Source organism: Trichomonas vaginalis, chromosome V, assembly GCF_026262505.1.
Source record: "Trichomonas vaginalis G3 chromosome V, whole genome shotgun sequence".
Lineage (NCBI taxonomy): Eukaryota > Parabasalia > Trichomonadida > Trichomonadidae > Trichomonas > Trichomonas vaginalis.
This window is the reverse complement of record NC_067207.1, coordinates 28,877,918-28,893,663: the sequence shown is the minus strand read 5'-3', so window position 1 is coordinate 28,893,663 and position 15,746 is coordinate 28,877,918. Positions and strand designations below refer to the sequence as shown.

General features: G+C 35.1%; 14 protein-coding genes and 1 pseudogene across 15 annotated transcripts, besides 1 other annotated feature; 2 read left to right on the top strand and 13 right to left on the bottom strand.

The window, feature by feature from the left end:
• Positions 1-15,650: part of a mobile genetic element that runs on past the window's edge.
• TVAGG3_0421870 (uncharacterized protein) lies at positions 3-449 on the bottom strand (the record flags this gene model as incomplete). Its single annotated transcript, XM_051233455.1, has 1 exon — positions 3-449. One exon carries the CDS (start codon positions 447-449, stop codon positions 3-5), a length of 447 nt encoding a protein of 148 aa, XP_051103185.1.
• Positions 486-1,361, top strand: TVAGG3_0421860 (protein of unknown function, DUF4106 family; the record flags this gene model as incomplete). Its single annotated transcript, XM_001313105.1, has 1 exon — positions 486-1,361. The coding sequence occupies one exon, from the start codon at positions 486-488 to the stop codon at positions 1,359-1,361; it is 876 nt and encodes a 291-aa protein (XP_001313106.1).
• On the bottom strand, positions 1,962-2,741 carry TVAGG3_0421850 (KilA, N-terminal/APSES-type HTH, DNA-binding family; the record flags this gene model as incomplete). The annotated part of the gene is made up of 1 exon (XM_001313104.1): positions 1,962-2,741. One exon carries the CDS (start codon positions 2,739-2,741, stop codon positions 1,962-1,964), a length of 780 nt encoding a protein of 259 aa, XP_001313105.1.
• On the bottom strand, positions 2,830-3,173 carry TVAGG3_0421840 (annotated as a pseudogene). The gene has a single exon. A coding segment is annotated over exon 1 (344 nt).
• Positions 4,172-5,068, bottom strand: TVAGG3_0421830 (organellar and viral DNA polymerase type B; the record flags this gene model as incomplete). The annotated part of the gene is made up of 1 exon (XM_051233454.1): positions 4,172-5,068. One exon carries the CDS (start codon positions 5,066-5,068, stop codon positions 4,172-4,174), a length of 897 nt encoding a protein of 298 aa, XP_051103184.1.
• On the bottom strand, positions 5,440-6,300 carry TVAGG3_0421820 (uncharacterized protein; the record flags this gene model as incomplete). The annotated part of the gene is made up of 1 exon (XM_051233453.1): positions 5,440-6,300. The coding sequence occupies one exon, from the start codon at positions 6,298-6,300 to the stop codon at positions 5,440-5,442; it is 861 nt and encodes a 286-aa protein (XP_051103183.1).
• TVAGG3_0421810 (His-Me finger endonucleases family) lies at positions 6,337-6,921 on the bottom strand (the record flags this gene model as incomplete). The annotated part of the gene is made up of 1 exon (XM_051233452.1): positions 6,337-6,921. The coding sequence occupies one exon, from the start codon at positions 6,919-6,921 to the stop codon at positions 6,337-6,339; it is 585 nt and encodes a 194-aa protein (XP_051103182.1).
• On the bottom strand, positions 6,996-9,149 carry TVAGG3_0421800 (DNA/RNA polymerases family; the record flags this gene model as incomplete). The annotated part of the gene is made up of 1 exon (XM_051233451.1): positions 6,996-9,149. The coding sequence occupies one exon, from the start codon at positions 9,147-9,149 to the stop codon at positions 6,996-6,998; it is 2,154 nt and encodes a 717-aa protein (XP_051103181.1).
• On the bottom strand, positions 9,180-9,764 carry TVAGG3_0421790 (phage tail repeat-like family; the record flags this gene model as incomplete). Its single annotated transcript, XM_051233450.1, has 1 exon — positions 9,180-9,764. One exon carries the CDS (start codon positions 9,762-9,764, stop codon positions 9,180-9,182), a length of 585 nt encoding a protein of 194 aa, XP_051103180.1.
• Positions 9,944-10,099, bottom strand: TVAGG3_0421780 (uncharacterized protein; the record flags this gene model as incomplete). The annotated part of the gene is made up of 1 exon (XM_051233449.1): positions 9,944-10,099. The coding sequence occupies one exon, from the start codon at positions 10,097-10,099 to the stop codon at positions 9,944-9,946; it is 156 nt and encodes a 51-aa protein (XP_051103179.1).
• On the bottom strand, positions 10,119-10,520 carry TVAGG3_0421770 (uncharacterized protein; the record flags this gene model as incomplete). Its single annotated transcript, XM_051233448.1, has 1 exon — positions 10,119-10,520. One exon carries the CDS (start codon positions 10,518-10,520, stop codon positions 10,119-10,121), a length of 402 nt encoding a protein of 133 aa, XP_051103178.1.
• Positions 12,114-12,746, bottom strand: TVAGG3_0421760 (phage tail repeat-like family; the record flags this gene model as incomplete). The annotated part of the gene is made up of 1 exon (XM_051233447.1): positions 12,114-12,746. A coding segment is annotated over one exon (633 nt), but the record flags the coding sequence as incomplete, so codon positions are not given.
• On the top strand, positions 12,786-13,262 carry TVAGG3_0421750 (uncharacterized protein; the record flags this gene model as incomplete). The annotated part of the gene is made up of 1 exon (XM_051233446.1): positions 12,786-13,262. A coding segment is annotated over one exon (477 nt), but the record flags the coding sequence as incomplete, so codon positions are not given.
• On the bottom strand, positions 13,930-14,261 carry TVAGG3_0421740 (uncharacterized protein; the record flags this gene model as incomplete). The annotated part of the gene is made up of 1 exon (XM_051233445.1): positions 13,930-14,261. A coding segment is annotated over one exon (332 nt), but the record flags the coding sequence as incomplete, so codon positions are not given.
• On the bottom strand, positions 14,401-15,219 carry TVAGG3_0421730 (phage tail repeat-like family; the record flags this gene model as incomplete). The annotated part of the gene is made up of 1 exon (XM_051233444.1): positions 14,401-15,219. One exon carries the CDS (start codon positions 15,217-15,219, stop codon positions 14,401-14,403), a length of 819 nt encoding a protein of 272 aa, XP_051103174.1.
• Positions 15,651-15,746: the final 96 nt, after the last annotated feature.

Below are 15,746 nucleotides of genomic sequence, written 5' to 3'. Positions count from 1 at the left end.
TTTTACATGTCATATCTCCCCTTCTCTGGCTCTGGTTCTTTCTTCTCTTCTTCTACTTTCTTTTCTTTCTTTTCTCTCTTCTTCCTTTCTGGTGGAGTTATGTCAAACTTCTCAGAACCATATTTTTGTAAAAGTGCTTTGTCATTTAATAGCTCTTCTATTCTGTTTTCTATTTCATTTTCAAGAACAGCGCATGTGTCTTCTTTGCATTCTAAGAAGTTTTGTTGGACTTCATCTCTCCAAGAGGCGTCATCTCTGTCAACAAGTCTGTCATTGACAAATTTTAAGACTGCTCTGCTTAATGTTTTATGGTTCTTGTCATATTCCCAGAAACAGAACTTTAGAACAAATTCACCTTTCTTGTTTACACTATGTAAGATTTTATGGTCTACAGATGTTTTGCTGTCGAAAAGCTTGTCTCGAATATAGATAGCGAAATCGCTAGACATTTTCTAAAAGATAAAAATTTTAATTTTTCTAAAAATATGTTAGAAAAAAAGTTTGCTGACATTGACAAGAAATTTGAGAATGTTTTAAATAAGAACAAGAGGAAGTTGGAAAATGCTCAGATAAAACCCATACATGACAAGTTCTTATTTGCTCAGAATGGTATAACAGGTCTAATTGCACCACCTGGGTCGGGTAAGACTTTCACTTATCTTAAAATGGCTGCACAACAACAAGAACTAGATGAGAAGAACCCATTCTATGAGTTAGTAGTCATTTGTAGTACTTCGGGTCAATTTGACCAAACCGTCAATTCGTTCAAAGATATTATAAAAAAGTCTAAGTTAGTATGTATAAAAGACTCTGAGTTGTTAGATTGGATAAAGAAGTACCAAAGAAGAGTTTTGAAGTACAATGCTATAAATGAGTATGTCAATTCTAAGTTTAAAGACCTAAATGAGGAAATGCAGAGAATATTAGAGAAGAAACACTTCCGAAACAAACAGAAAGAGATAGAATACATTTCGAAGAAATTGCAATCTTACGATTGGAAGACTTACCCTCATAGATGTCTTCTTATCTTAGATGACTTTGCTTCTCATCCTTTGTTAAAGAATAGAGAACAAGACATGTGTCGAATTCTTAAGAAGCTCAGACACTTTAACATTTCAGTTGTCATTTGTGTACAGACAGCCAAGAGTTTAAGTAAGGATGTAAAGAGAATACTTACTGATATTATACTTTTCCCCGGATTGTCCGAAGACGATTTCATGGAACTTATGAAAGAGTCCATGGCAGGTAAGTTTGACAGACATGAACTATGGGAGAAGTACAAAGTCATACAAGACCCTCATACTTCTTTCAGAATTCACATCTACGCAAACAAAGTTCAAATTGTAAAAAGTCAAGCTTGAAAAATGTAAGTGTTTGAGTCTTAGTCTGTTGTGGTTCTGCAGCTTTCGGTTCTTCTGGCTTTGGAAGGCATTCAGGAAGAGGAACGTCGGACATTGTCTTGAAAAAGTAAAAGACTTGTCTTGAAACAATAAAAGACTTGTCTTGAAAAAGTAAAAGACTTGTCTTGAAACAATAAAAGACTTGTCTTGAAAAAGTAAAAGACTTGTCTTGAAAAAGTAAAAGACTTGTCTTGAAAAAGTAAAAGACTTGTCTTGAAAAAGTAAAAGACTTGTCTTGAAAAAGTACGGGTATCGTCTTCAATCAAGACCACTGTTCTCAAATTTGAGAACTTTACACCAAAAAATTTCTTGAAAAATAACGGGTCTTGTCTTGAAAAAGTAAAAGACTTGTCTTGAAAAAGTAAAAGACTTGTCTTGAAAAAGTAAAAGACTTGTCTTGAAACAATAAAAGACTTGTCTTGAAAAAGTAAAAGACTTGTCTTGAAACAATGACCGACATAGACCCAGCAGATGAGGCAATCTACCTTATAGAGATAAATGAGCTAGTTAGGAACTACCTGAGCCATCTTTGGTGTCAAGCTTGAAAAATATATGGTTCATTTACTCTTCCTCTTTGAAGTTGTCAAAATACTCTGTTATTTTTTCTTTCAGTAGCGGTAAATCTTCTTTGAATGTAAGTATTGTACAACCTTTCATATCATAGTGTGTTTGAGGTAACGTATCTTGAACTATCTGTTTAACATCTTCATTTGGTGTCATTGAAATCGGTAAGTTTTCGCGATAGAACCAATTTCTGTCAGATTTGTAAATCTTAGCTAAGTCGTAAAAGCTTTTGTTGTTTCTTCTGACTAAATGCAACATAACCATATCTCTGTCTTCTTCATTTTCCATCTCTTCAGTGTAAATCATATACTTATAGTTCTTTTCCTTTCCTTTTGGTACCGAACGTGGTATTCTTTTCTGTATGTTTTTGTCTTCTTTCATCATATCTTCTCTCTGCTTTGTACAAAGTTCGTCAAGTAGCATAAGTATGTAGATTGCATAACGAGGTGAAGCCCACATTGCTATTGAACTAGCTAGGAACTTATGAACATATATACCTTTTAGATGTGATGGTAAGTTTTGTCTGTCTTGGTACATCTTTTTAAGTTCTACATGTTCAAACTCACTGAGGAGTTCATGAGTGCTATTTAATTCAAACCAGTCTTGTGGTTTCTTAGTATCTGGAGCATAACATGCTGTCAAAATACTTTGCATTTGGTACATGTCATCTTTGACCGAACGAATGAGACGGAGTTGTTTGTTAAACTGAACCCACTCGTATTCTTCACTTATGGCTTCATGAACGATAGCAGTTGTTGTGTTCTCTGTTGTTGTCATTTCTGTCTTTACATACAAAATAAAAAAAATATTTTATAAAAAACTAGCGTTATTTTCTATCTTGTATAAAAGACCAAAAATAAACGCTTTACATGTATTTTTCAGCAACTTCGTCAAATAATTTTATAGCTTTATCTATCTCATCTACTTCAAACGTTTCTTTACCTTTCGTGGGAGCACCATACATTTTCTCAAACTTTTCAAGTAGTTCTGTTTCAGCAGCTCTCATATCATTTACAAACACAACCTTAACTCTATTGACTGTAGAGTCATATCTTTGAGTTATATTAAATGTTCTTCCTATCTATATCTCTTTGTATTGAAGTCCTTCGGTTTCTGAACGATGTAAAGTAAGCCTTCACTGCAACGTTCAGTATCGAATGAACCATATGTTATGAAATTATATCCAACAACTGGGTCAATCCATAACAAAACTATCGGTATAAGACTTTTGTCGATGAGATATGCTGTAGTTCCATAGAATCTTACCGATATCATAAGCTCAGGATTTCTTGTCAAAATTTTCTGAGTAGAAGCAATTCTAACCCAGTCCTTTGTTTTCTTTCCAGATGGAGATATAATGTCTGACAAAGAATATTTGTTGTATTTCTTTGAGTATCTTACGTTTAAATCACCTATTCTAACCACTTTGGTGTCATTGTCTATCTTTTTAACTGTTTCAAACTCAGTGTTTAACATTTCCTGTCTTTACATACAAAATAAAAAAAAAATATTTTAAAAAAACTAGCGTTAATTTTATTTTTTCTATCTTGTATAAAAGATATGATTTCATAGAGTTTTTTTACGATTTTCATGAGTTTTAGGCAACCCCTGTAAAAGTCGGGGTAGCATTTTTTCACTGTTTTCATAGAGTTTTTTCACGATTTTCATGAGTTTTAGGCGAGTAAGATTTTTAACGTACTCGCATTTTTTTACGATTTTCATAGAGTTTTGGCGACCCCTGTAAAAGTCGGGGTCGCATTTTTTTACGATTTTCATGAGTTTTAGGCGAGTGGTTTTTTTTTACTACTCGCATTTTTTCACTGTTTTCATAGAGTTTTTTTACGATTTTCGTACGGAATCTCTATCCTCGGTTTTCCTTGGGTAGCAAACATATGAGGAAATTCATGAAATTTGGTCATTTTTTTACGATTTCAGGGATTTTTTTTACGAAGTGTAAAAGTTCTCTTCGTCAAAAAAATACAGTTATATCATGAAATTTGGTCATTTTACTCAGCAAAAATGAGTTTTAGATCTAACCAGGTCCCTCGGTCCCTCGGTCCCTCGGTCAACTAACATCTTTTTGAAAACGGTGACAACATGACATTTTGACAACAGTCCAGGAAATAAACTTCTTCGTAAATGTTTTTGTTGAGACTTCATCGTCAATGAACGTAAATCAGACAAAAATATATTTCTAACATAACTATTTACAAGCGCTTTACATGGTATATGTTGTGATGGTTCATGACTTTAAACAGTTTTGTAGCTTCTATTTCTTCACGAAGGATATCAAAAGTTTTAACGATACCGAAAGTTTCTTTGTACTTCTTCTTGACATCAGATAGAAGGAAATCGTTAGCAGTTGGATAGTTTTTGTTCAGAAATGTCAACATGTCCATTTTATCTTCTGCTGGTTTCTCTGCTTCTTTCTTTAAGTCAGTATAGTCTTTTCGCATACGTTCTATCTCTTTGACGGAGTAGTTATATTTCTTCATTGCTGCTTTACATTTTGAACATTGTGAGTTCATTTTAGCATTGTACATTGAAACCTTACCTGCAAGTATGACTAAGGCGTAAATGGTTTTCTTTAACTCAAAGGCTGCTGGTTTTATTTGTTCATTCCATACTTTACCTCTTCTATCTTTATCTCTTATCTGCCATACACATTTTGCAACTAACGAAACAAAGTTGTCGTAGGTCTTAAATTCTTCAGATTTGTATATGTCAATGAAATATACCATATCGCAGTCTTTGTGGTTGCAATGAAATCCAAGAAACTCATAGTTTACCTTACGTATGAACTTCTTGGTTTCTACTGAGTCAGTTGCTTTGACTTCTATTTCATCGAATTCTGGAATAGTAAGCTTTTGTTGTTGTATTTCAGGAAGTTTAGGTAAATGGTCAATAATATCCTGCATTTCATAAAGATACTGTTCATTTGTTTCATCTTTTGCACTACAGTTTAAATCTCCTTGGAGAAGTTCTTGCTTTATCTTCTGGATTTCTGTTTCGAAAGTATATGAAGAAGGAATGAAGCTTTTCATCTCTACTAACATAGATGTTGGGTTCATGACTAACGAGTTTGGTGCTGTTGTTGCTGACATGTTCTTACAATAAAAATAAAAAAATATTTTTTTTAAAAAAAACTAAAATATATTTTTGCCGAATTCAAGAGTTTTTGTGTTTTCTACGGTGGGGCCAAAAAGTGGCTCGACCTCAAAACAAGCATTTCGTGAAGAATATACCACCCGCCGGAATTCCGGCAGGTGCTTTTTTTATACAAAATTCAACGGGTGAAAGAATACGATGAAGAAGTCTTGACAAAACATTGACGATGAAATTCATGAGAAATTAGATGATGAAATCTATTTCCTGTGTTGTTGTCAAAATGTCATGTTGTCACCATTTTCAAAAAGATGTTAGTTGACCGAGGGACCGAGGGACCGAGGGACCTGGTTCGCCTAAAATATATTTTTCAGTACTTTTTCAGCACTTTTCCGTAGTTGTATATGAAAGACAATTCGAGATAAAAGTCGTAGTACAATGGAATAATATGCTGCACACCGTTTGTTGTGAACCAGACTTGAAAGTCAGAGAAACTGTTACTAGGTGGTTCGTAGAATTTAGAAGCAAAGTCATAAAAGTCCTTACCGATACAAAGAAAACTGTTGTTGCTTGAACTGAAACTTGCATGACACATGACATTTTGAGGGTCGAACACGTTTCTATAAACTGTCAAATCTGTTGGTGGAAGTACAAATTTAAATGGACCATCTGGTGGCAATGGTTCGTTCTGGTTTAGTAACCGAAGAAATTGTGCCCAAGAACGTTTGTCCACCCCCCAATATAAAAACTCTGTATCTCTTGGAGGGTTAATTTCAATCTTTTGAAATGAAACGGTGGAGTTCATCTTGTCGTATTCTAGTTTTAGATAGTATGTTCCATTTAGTAAAGAGTGGTATTTTTCTTGAAATTCCCAGTAGTATTTGTTCATTTGAGTTTGAAAGTCATTTAGAGTTTTTTCAAGACTTTCGTCTGAACGAATTGTAAAGATTTTCATTTCATCAAATTTTTCTATTAGACCATCAGAGCCTTTATACTGACCATGAAAATATACTGCGAACATGAATGCATTAGTTCTATTTGAAAACAAAACTCTTCTAAATCCTATTGCCTTTGCATCTGAAGGACTTTGAAGCCAGCGAATTGGATAGTCAAACCTGTAAGATCGGGATGAAATTTCTTCATCTGATATAGTCCTGCCAGCGTTTGTAAAGATATAGTCTAACGGTTTTGTATCTGCTACTTTTGTTCTTTGTTTTTCAACCTGAAGCATTTAATATATGTAAAAATATACTGTTTTAAAAACGTTTTAAAATGGTATGCCATATAGCTTCTTGAATTTGTTAAGAAGTATTTTAACGTGTTTTCCATCTGTATCTCTAGTGTTTACATAAGCATAGCCATCCTTAGTAAAACATACTTGTAATTTCCTATAGTTTACGCCGGTATAAAAGTAGAAAGAGTCTTGTTCTTCGCTATAGTAGTAAAACTCAAACGTATGCTTACCATAGTCTGTAATTTCAATTGTTTCATCTTCTAGTTCGTCGACAAATTCGAATACAATATCTCCAAATTTGCCTATGTTCTTACTGTTTTCAGAACGAGTGACCCAACGCAAGTTTTCAAGTCTATTGTCGTTTCTTATATGGTTTATATGGTCTACAAAAGGTAAATTGTTAGGATTCAGTATAAAATGAGTTGCAATGACAACATGTTTAAAATAGTGTTTTCCACCAATCCTCATCCTAGCATATCCGTCATTTTGCTCCCATTCGCTTAAAACTCTTTTTGTCTTTTTGTTTCTGACTTCAAATGACTCACAACAGTGAATTTCATATTTCTCATCTAACAAACAAGTTTCCCAACGGTCTTCTCCAACAAACTCAGCGTACATTTCAAATAAAATAAAAAAAATATTTTTTTGAAAAAATGTTTTACTTCATGCAATGTTTTACTTCATGCAATGTTTTATTTCATGCAATGTTTTATTTCTGTGCCGTCTTCTTTAACACCCCAGTACTTACGCTTGGAGAGAACATGAACTTCGGAAAATACCTTGTCTAGCTTAAAATAGCCCATCTTTTCACCGACTAAACCCATTTCAATGAGTTTGTTGTATCCTTCCTCGTTCGTCATGAGTGCGTCAATGTTCTCATAGTAAACCTTCACTTTGGATTTGACCTCGGAGAAGAATTTGTTGTAGTTGTCAAGGACTGCCTTTGCGAACTGAGGGTAGGACCAATGTTCGACAATAGGTTTTACTGTGGTTACTAAGCCACCTTGACCTTGAGTAAATTCGTATTTCAAAACAAAAGGGGAGAACCTTTCAACAAAGTTGTCGACCTTCTCATAGTGTTTACTCTTCATCTTTTGAGGTTTCTTAATGGAATATCCCCATGTCGAATTCATAAGCAATTTGATTGTCATTGCAAGTTTGGGGTTTGAAGCTTTCCTAATATCATAGAGTTGTTGTATGACTTTTCCAACTGTATAGTTCCTTCCCGGGAACTCACCGTCTTCGTTTGGAATTCCAGTCGGGATATATTGGACGAACCTCATGTACGCAGCGTTAAGGTCGACATAGTATATTTTTTCGTATGAGTCGAACTTGTCGCATCCAATGGGTCCAGTTCGTGGAAATTCAAGTGAGTCTCTTATCTTCTGAGAAACCTCGCCTGTTATCTCATAAACATCGTCAAAGCAACCTGTTTCATATAAAACCTTCTGACCTAACTCAGATGCTCTCCAATACAATTTGACGTCAATTGGATGTCTCAATGGAAGTTTGTTTATAGCATCTTGAAGTTCTTGCAACCTCATTGGAAGTTCTTCTGGTTCAGGTTGGTATCCGAACAAACCAACTCCTTTTGGAACTGTGTACTTCTTTTGTGCTATAACTTTGTCTGGAACAACTTTTGGTCTTACCAACAATGAAAAGTTTGTTTCGTCTTTTGGTACAAAAGTTTCTGTCAGCTTGTCATCTGGAATTGGTTCCAATAAGCCTTTCTCGAAAAGAATGTTAACAGCTCTGACAATGTTGCACTTACCTTTTCCGAACAATGGGTTTGTAAGACTTTCGTTCAACATGAAGTGGTTGTGGACAAGTACAATCTTCAACCATGGCAATTTGAAGTCAACAACATAGTCGTCATGTGAAGAACCTTTCTCAGTCGGAATGTTAACGCGGATATTGACATTTGCCAACGGTGCAATTTTAGCCAATTGACCTCTGAGAATGTACCTTGTCTTCACACATGACTCAAGATACTTCATTTTCTCATCTGTAACAAGACCAGAGTTCCTGAGACATGTAAGAATGCAAGGTTCATTGACAATTGTTTCAATTGAATTGTAAATTCCATACCTTGTCAAGTCAATGTCAGACTTATTTCTGAACGGGAAATACCCAGCATGTTGTCTGACTGCTTGAGGGTTAGGTTGGTACCATTCGAACTTGACACTTGCAATTCCTTCAATTGCATTCAAAATGTCTGAGTCGGAGTCAACCATTTGTTCTCTCTTTGTAGTCTTGAAAGCGTCAAGAAGTTGTGCAGCTGTTGTGACATTGCCATGTGCATAGTAGATATGACCATCCAAATCTGTTACGGTTAGTCTGAGATTGTATCCTTTCTTATTTCCGTCTTGTATGGCAGCAAGTACACCCATGAAGCCTTCTTTGTTCTTTCCTTCGTCAAAGTTTACTGTAAAGGTTCGACCAGATGTAATTTTACTTCTAACTTCACGATACTTCTCATATGCATATCTTGTTCTTTCCATGGGAGCATGTGCGTCTTCACCTTTTCCTTTTTTCCTTCTCAAAGGATTCAATTGTTCGTCATGTTTCCAGTAGAATCTGGCAAAGCCGTCGTGTCCTTCAACTTGAGGTTCACTAACATCGAAAGGCATGTCCATAAGACGTTCTTCTTCTAACCTCTCTAGTCTGTTTGGATAATTTGCACGTGCTGTTTCTAAGTCCATTTCATAGCGAAGACCAGACAGTTTGTCATAGACTTTTATGGGTCTTCCCTTCCTATATTTAAACTTCTTTGAAACTCTCCAACCATATCTTTCTAACTCTGCTTTTATTCTAGCAGATTTTCTATCCGTTCTATATGGGGGCATTTTTATAAAAATAAAAAAATGTTTTTTTCTTTACTTTACATAACCACCGGCTGCTATAAGTCTTTGACGCCAACCCATACCAGCTAATGAAGGTTGACTTGGTTTAGTATTGAAACTAACCTTTGGTTTTGGTTTATCTTCAGTTTTTGGTTTTTCTTCTTCTATTGGTTTTTCGTCACTTTTTGGTTCCTCTGACCTTACCTCACTTGCTGGAACAGTTGTGTCGTCAACATCTTCATAAATATCATATGCCATTTGTTTTTGTTTTCCTTTCAACTTTTTGTGTTTGTTGTAAAGTTTAGAATATTTCGACTCTAAGTCAATGAGATGTTCTATAATGAACTGTTGGTCAGTGAAGTAAACTTTTCCATCTGTTGTCTCGAAAGCTCCTTCAGACTTCAATATTTTATTTGTGAGAGTCTGTTTCTTTTTTGAGATACTTGCCGTTCCATTTTTATGAAAAGTGACTTTGTAGTTAGGGTTTGTATTTCCAGACCTGGCACTTTCTATTATTGAATTTTTCTCTTCATCTGTAAGTTCTTTGACAGGTTTTGACAATGGTTCTGAACTTTTTGTTTGTGGTGTCAAATCTACCGTTTCAACTTCTTCGGTCATTTCATCTCAGTAAAAAATTTTAGTTTGGTTTGTTTTCAACTGGTTGTTTAGGTTTTTTATGTCGGTCTAAAACTTCCTGAGGTATATGAAAAACTTGACAAACACGTGGTTTAAAAGGTGGTCTTCCATGACCTATTCTGTCTAAAGCTGCATTGTTCATTTCATCTCAGTAAAAAATTTTAGTTTGGTTTGTTTTCAACTGGTTGTTTAGGTTTTTTAAGTCGGTCTAAAACTTCCTGAGGTATAGGAAGAACTTGACAAACACGTGGTTGTGTAACTGCTGGAAGCCGACAAAGCCATCTTGAGCCCATTTGTCTCAATGCTGTATTGTTCATTTCATCTCAGTAAAAAATTTTACATTCCCCACGTTTGAGGCGGTTGAGGTTGGTTGTTGTTTACCCACTGTTGTGCATGGTTATATCCTCTGTTAAAGAATCTTTCACCTTGGTCCATGTAGTGCCCTGCTTGGTTATAGTAGTCATTTGCTTTGTTATAGTAGTTTCCTGCTTGTCTTCCTACATTGTCCATCCATCCTTGAACTTTTCCTCTTGTTTCAGGATTTGGAATAAGATTTGCTGCATCTCGTGCTACATCCCAACCTTTCTGTACGGTTTGTATAATAGGTTGTGCTTTCTCTTTCAGTATACCTAATGTACTCAAAATCTTCCTTCCAATTCCAAATGCACCTCTGGCTAGTGTTCCCACTGCGGGCAAAAATCTAGATGCGACTCCTGCTAATGCGCCAAATAAACCCATTTCTTATGGGTTAAAAATGACGAATTCAAACAAGGACCCGTATGTTTCTAAAGCGACAAAGAAAGCACTCATGGTAAAAATCTTTAGTTCAACACCAAATGCTTGGTTTATGGATATCTTGGAAAACATTCCGAGGTATAGAGAAGATGGACCACCATACTGGCTAATATTTGTCGGTCAAAACACAAGATACTGTGAAGCCATACCATTACAGTCCAAAAATATTTTAGATGTGAAAACTGCTTTGACAATATTCGTTGACAAATACCATCCAACAAAACTGACATCTGACTACGAAAGTTCTTTCAAATCAGACGATATTAAAAACTATCTGCGTTCAAAAAATGTAAACCAATATTTCATTGTCGACCAAAACCATTCTGCTCTTGGTGTCATTGACAGTTGTATAAAAATCTTAAGAGACTTAAATCAACCACAAGGTGGTGAGGTAGATGAAATGTCATATGACGACAAATATAGACATTTCTCCATGGCAAAGATGAGACAAGTTTTAAATATTTACAATAACCGTAAACAAAAAGGTTTGGGAAACCACTCCCCCGAAGAAATGAAAAACAACCCCGACTTAGAGAAAGACTATATATTTAATAGTTTAGTCAAAAGGGATGAACAAGAAAGAATGCCAGGCTTCAAACTTAAGAAAGGTGACAAAGTAAAAATAGAAATACCTAAACGCGACCCATATGAAAATACTATTGACTATGACAACAATGGGAACTCGACAGGTACTCACATTCGTGTTCGTAAAAATAGAAGAAAGTATACAAGAGAATATTATGAAGTTTTAGGCAAACATGGCAAAATGTACACACTGCAAGCAGAAGATAAAACTACTATTGTCAGACCTCGTTTCAAACTTGTCAAAGTTCAAGGTGGTATACTTTCAAAGACAGTTTCTAACAAATATAAGACAACTCCTGACGAATATGCTAAAGAAGTTGAAAATGACGACTAAGCAATTCTATACCATGCGTAAACTGTCATGTAAGGTGGCATGTAGTCTTTACTCTGTCCCGTTGTTTGCGTATACCCTGAAACGCGATGTGTATGGTTTCCTTCTCCCTGTGTGCTACCCAGAAACAATTTATAGCAAACTGAACGTCGTCTTTAACATCATATCCTTTACCTTTTTTCATTGCTGACCAATCCCAAAATCTATGCTTATGCCAACCTGCTTGAGATGTACTTAAATCTATGTAGTGACTGTGCGCAGGTAAGTTTTCACCTGAAATCGTTTTACTTCCACCTGTTTCCTTTGAAGAGTTTGCACAATACAAAAACCTGTCGACTATTTGAGTCCAAGTTCCGAGACCAAGTACTACTTCTGGTCTGGTAGAGTTCATTGACGTGTAAATAGAACCTATAGGATATACTGTTTGAAGTATTTCTGTCTTTAACGTTTGAAGCTCTGTTTTGTCAGCTTTCTTATCATATAAATCTTGAGCAGTGAATTTAACTTTGTTTTCATCCTCCATGACATAGACATTTCTACATCTAATGTATTTTCATCGTCGTTATGTCATCCTCCGATGTTAAACCTTGTGGAAAGTTAGGAGGTTTCCAATTTAATACATCCCCACCAGTTCCATCAGGTTCTTCAACCGTTCCTGCAATATTTTCTATACCAACAGTTGCGAAGAAATCGTGTGTATGTCCAACGTCACTTTTCCTGTTTAAGGTTTCTTGTAAGTTTGTAATATTTGCAATGGTATGTGTATGTCCAACGTCACTTTTCCTGTTTAAGGTTTCTTGTAAGTTTGTAATATTTGCAATGGTATGTGTATGAGTCTTTTTAGAATATTCGTTTTCAGCTCTTGTCACTTCACTTGACATTTTATTGTCAACATATGTTTTGTCTGCTAGTTCAGGATGAGTATGTTCTTTTGTTGCATAAGCTTTGTTAGCTCTTTCTTCTTCTTTTGCTATTGCATCGTCTACATATGTTTTGTCAGCTTTGTTGTCAATATCTGCCTTCAAAAGAAGTTCATCTATAGGTTTCTCGTTTAAAGTTCTTTTTGTTGGATTTATACAAACAGTATGGTTCTTACTGTCTTGAAACAGAAACTCGTCTGTCAATGGGTTTAATGTCAGTTTTAAGTTTCCTTCTTTCAATGACTCAGATATCTTAGAATAGTTTGAAAAGTTTGTTGTGTTCTTATTTAGAGCTTGCACAATGAGTTGTCGGTTGTGTTGTATTTCTCTCATAGACGCTGTTTCTTTCGACATTTTTATTCTAGATAAAATATGCTTTCAATAGAAAAAGAAAATTCAAGAGTTGCTACAACTAAACCATTAGATGAACTTTTTACGAATGTCGGTCAAAAGTTTGAGACAGAGACCGTAAAGCATGAAGGCTATCGTTTTGACTACCCACTAAGATGGTTAAGAGACCCATCCGTCACAAAAGCTATTGGCTTTCGTAGAATGAAGTTCATTTCAGAAGCCATACATGGTTTCCCATTTACGGTCGGTTTTGAAGTTCGATACTATAACAAAGAAAAACGTACGTATGAGAAATTTGTACAGGGAAAACTTTTACAAGTTAGTTTGCTTGTAAACTTAGAAACAACTCTTCAAGCTTTTCAAGAAAAAATAAACGATATCTATCTCGAATATGCAAACCAGTTTAACATTGACGAAGGAGAGTACCATCTCGATATTTTATATGACAGGAAAAATGCAACTGTTAAATTCAATAGAATAGAAGACCTTGGAGAAAACGTTTATATTTCTACAAAATATAACAACTTGGCATGGTATAGATTTTTGAGGATGTTAAATCAGCCTGCAGAATATCCAGTACACCCGAACTTTTATGAAGTCGAAAACCCTAATGGAACATATGAAAATGTTTTCGACTCAGATGCTATTATCGTTCATGCTTCATTTTCTGGTGCACAAAACTCTTTTTTATGCTTAGCAAATGACTTTTACGAAAAACCTACAAAGCTATATGAACCACCGAGTGGAAGTATTTCAGACTTTCAAGTATGGTTTACTACAGATGGAAGAAAGAGAATAGTTCCATTATACCATGCGTTTTACTTAGAACTTAGTCTCATATACAACTACTATCGAACGGTAAAAATATAATTTTTAATACGGTTGAGGTGTTGGATTTGGTTGCCAACTAGACTGTGGTGCAGGTTCAGGCTGTTGTATAACAGGAGCTTGTTCTTCTGGTTCAGGGTCTTTAGGTATAATACCAACGAACTGACCTACTCTTTTACCAATATTTTTGACTCCGTTCCAAATTCCTCTTCCGACAGATTTTATTCCATTCCATATACCTCTTCCAACATTTCGAAAGAAGTTTCCTATTCTTCCAAAGAAACCCATTTTACTATATGTAAAAATCTAATGTCCGCCTAGTCTCTTACGTTTCCTGTTGAGTTCCATAGCATTCTTTAACTGCAGCTCATACATTCTATTTCTCCTCTGGTAGAAAACATACTCTGGGTCAACTCCTGTGTTCGCGTCATCTGCATAGAGTTGTTTATATCCCACTTCAGGGTTTGTATAAAACTCTTTCCATCTCATATTTGCATACCATGGTGGCAAACCTAACGCAGCGTCATTTGACATGGCAGTTTGCATTTGTACATCTGTTGGCACTTGACCATAGTTTGCCATTGCAGTTTGTATTCTAACTTCATTTGGAATATTCTCTGGGTTTGGTTGTCCAGGTTGCTGTGCATTCGCTAAGTTCTGTGCGTCCATTTAATATTAGATAAAAATATCTCTTACGAGTACATATGCTGAACATTTGCAGGCAGTGGTTCATCTTCATATTCTCTATATCTTTCTGCCACGTCAAATAAGTAAATGACACAATGGAAAAAACCTAAAACAAGTAGTCCTATTTCAAACCACATTTACTTACCAATAAAATTTCTTTGTTATGACACTTTTTCCGGTTTATAGGACCTCTCTCATATTCTATCTTATCGTATCTAAAATCATAGTCATGTATATCCTCTAACCATCTCATGACACTTTCCAAACCACTTTTATCGGATGTAAAGTAAAAGCATGGATGGTTATGTAAAACGTCTAAAGTTTCTAAAGAGTCTCTCAAAGTCCAGTCTACTTGGTATTGAAAATCCCATGTGTTATAGAACGGCGGGTCTACTATAAAGAAAACATTTTCCTTGTCTTTATATTTTTCATACAACTCTGTCCAACGACATCTCACAAACTCTATACCCTCAGTATATTTTTCTATGTTCTCTTTGAAAACCTTTGTATAGTTAAGATATAAAACGTTTGACATAAGTGTTTCAATGTCATGAACTCTTATAGAACCACTATACAATAGTCTAGAAGATATACTATCCCAGTCAATATACTCTGCTTTTTTCAAAACCTCTCTGACAATATTTTTCTTATCTAATGGTATACGTTCCATCTTACCTATAGGTATCTTTTCTTTCAACTCACTCAATATTTTGTTTGTGTCTGGTATATGTTTGAGACGGTTCATATAGTTGTCGAAGTCATTGCATATAATCTTTGAGTCAGGAAATACAGTATGGCACAAATGAGATATATAGAAACTTCCACCGAACAAATCTACAAATGTTAGACCATTCGGTAGTTTCTTAAGTTCTCTCAATAGAATATCTTTACATCTACTCTTATTTCCAAAGAAGGGTAACGGTGGTTTTGTAAAATTCATTTTATATTTAATAAAAATGTTTTTTCCCTGAAAAGTGACAGAAAAGTGACAAAACATGAAAACTACTCGGTTAAGGTCTTGTCGGTTTTGTAAAATAACCATCCTATCTCATTCTATAAGGAAGAAAAGGCTTCTCAAAGTATATTTCTTTGAACGCCCGTAACTTTGAGAAGCGACGATAGACCCTTACTTGTCCGGACATAGTTCTACTATTTTGAGTTCTCTACAAACAAGTCAACAGCAACGACTTTCAAAAAATTTTAGGGGCTAGAAGGCACGAAGTGCCTGGAAGCCCCCACACCCCAAAAAAACCTCATTTTATATAAACTGCATGTTATACTAAACATCTTCAGGGGGCTAGAGGGGCGCAGCCCTGGAAGCCCCAATACCTTTTTTTTTTTTTTTTTTTTTTTTTTTTAAGTTATATTAGTTTTCATTATGCATTATGTTTTATAAGATTGTGAATCAATTCTACTACGAATTCCAGAAATTTGTTGTGAAAATTAGATATTTAGCAAGCTTTCCAA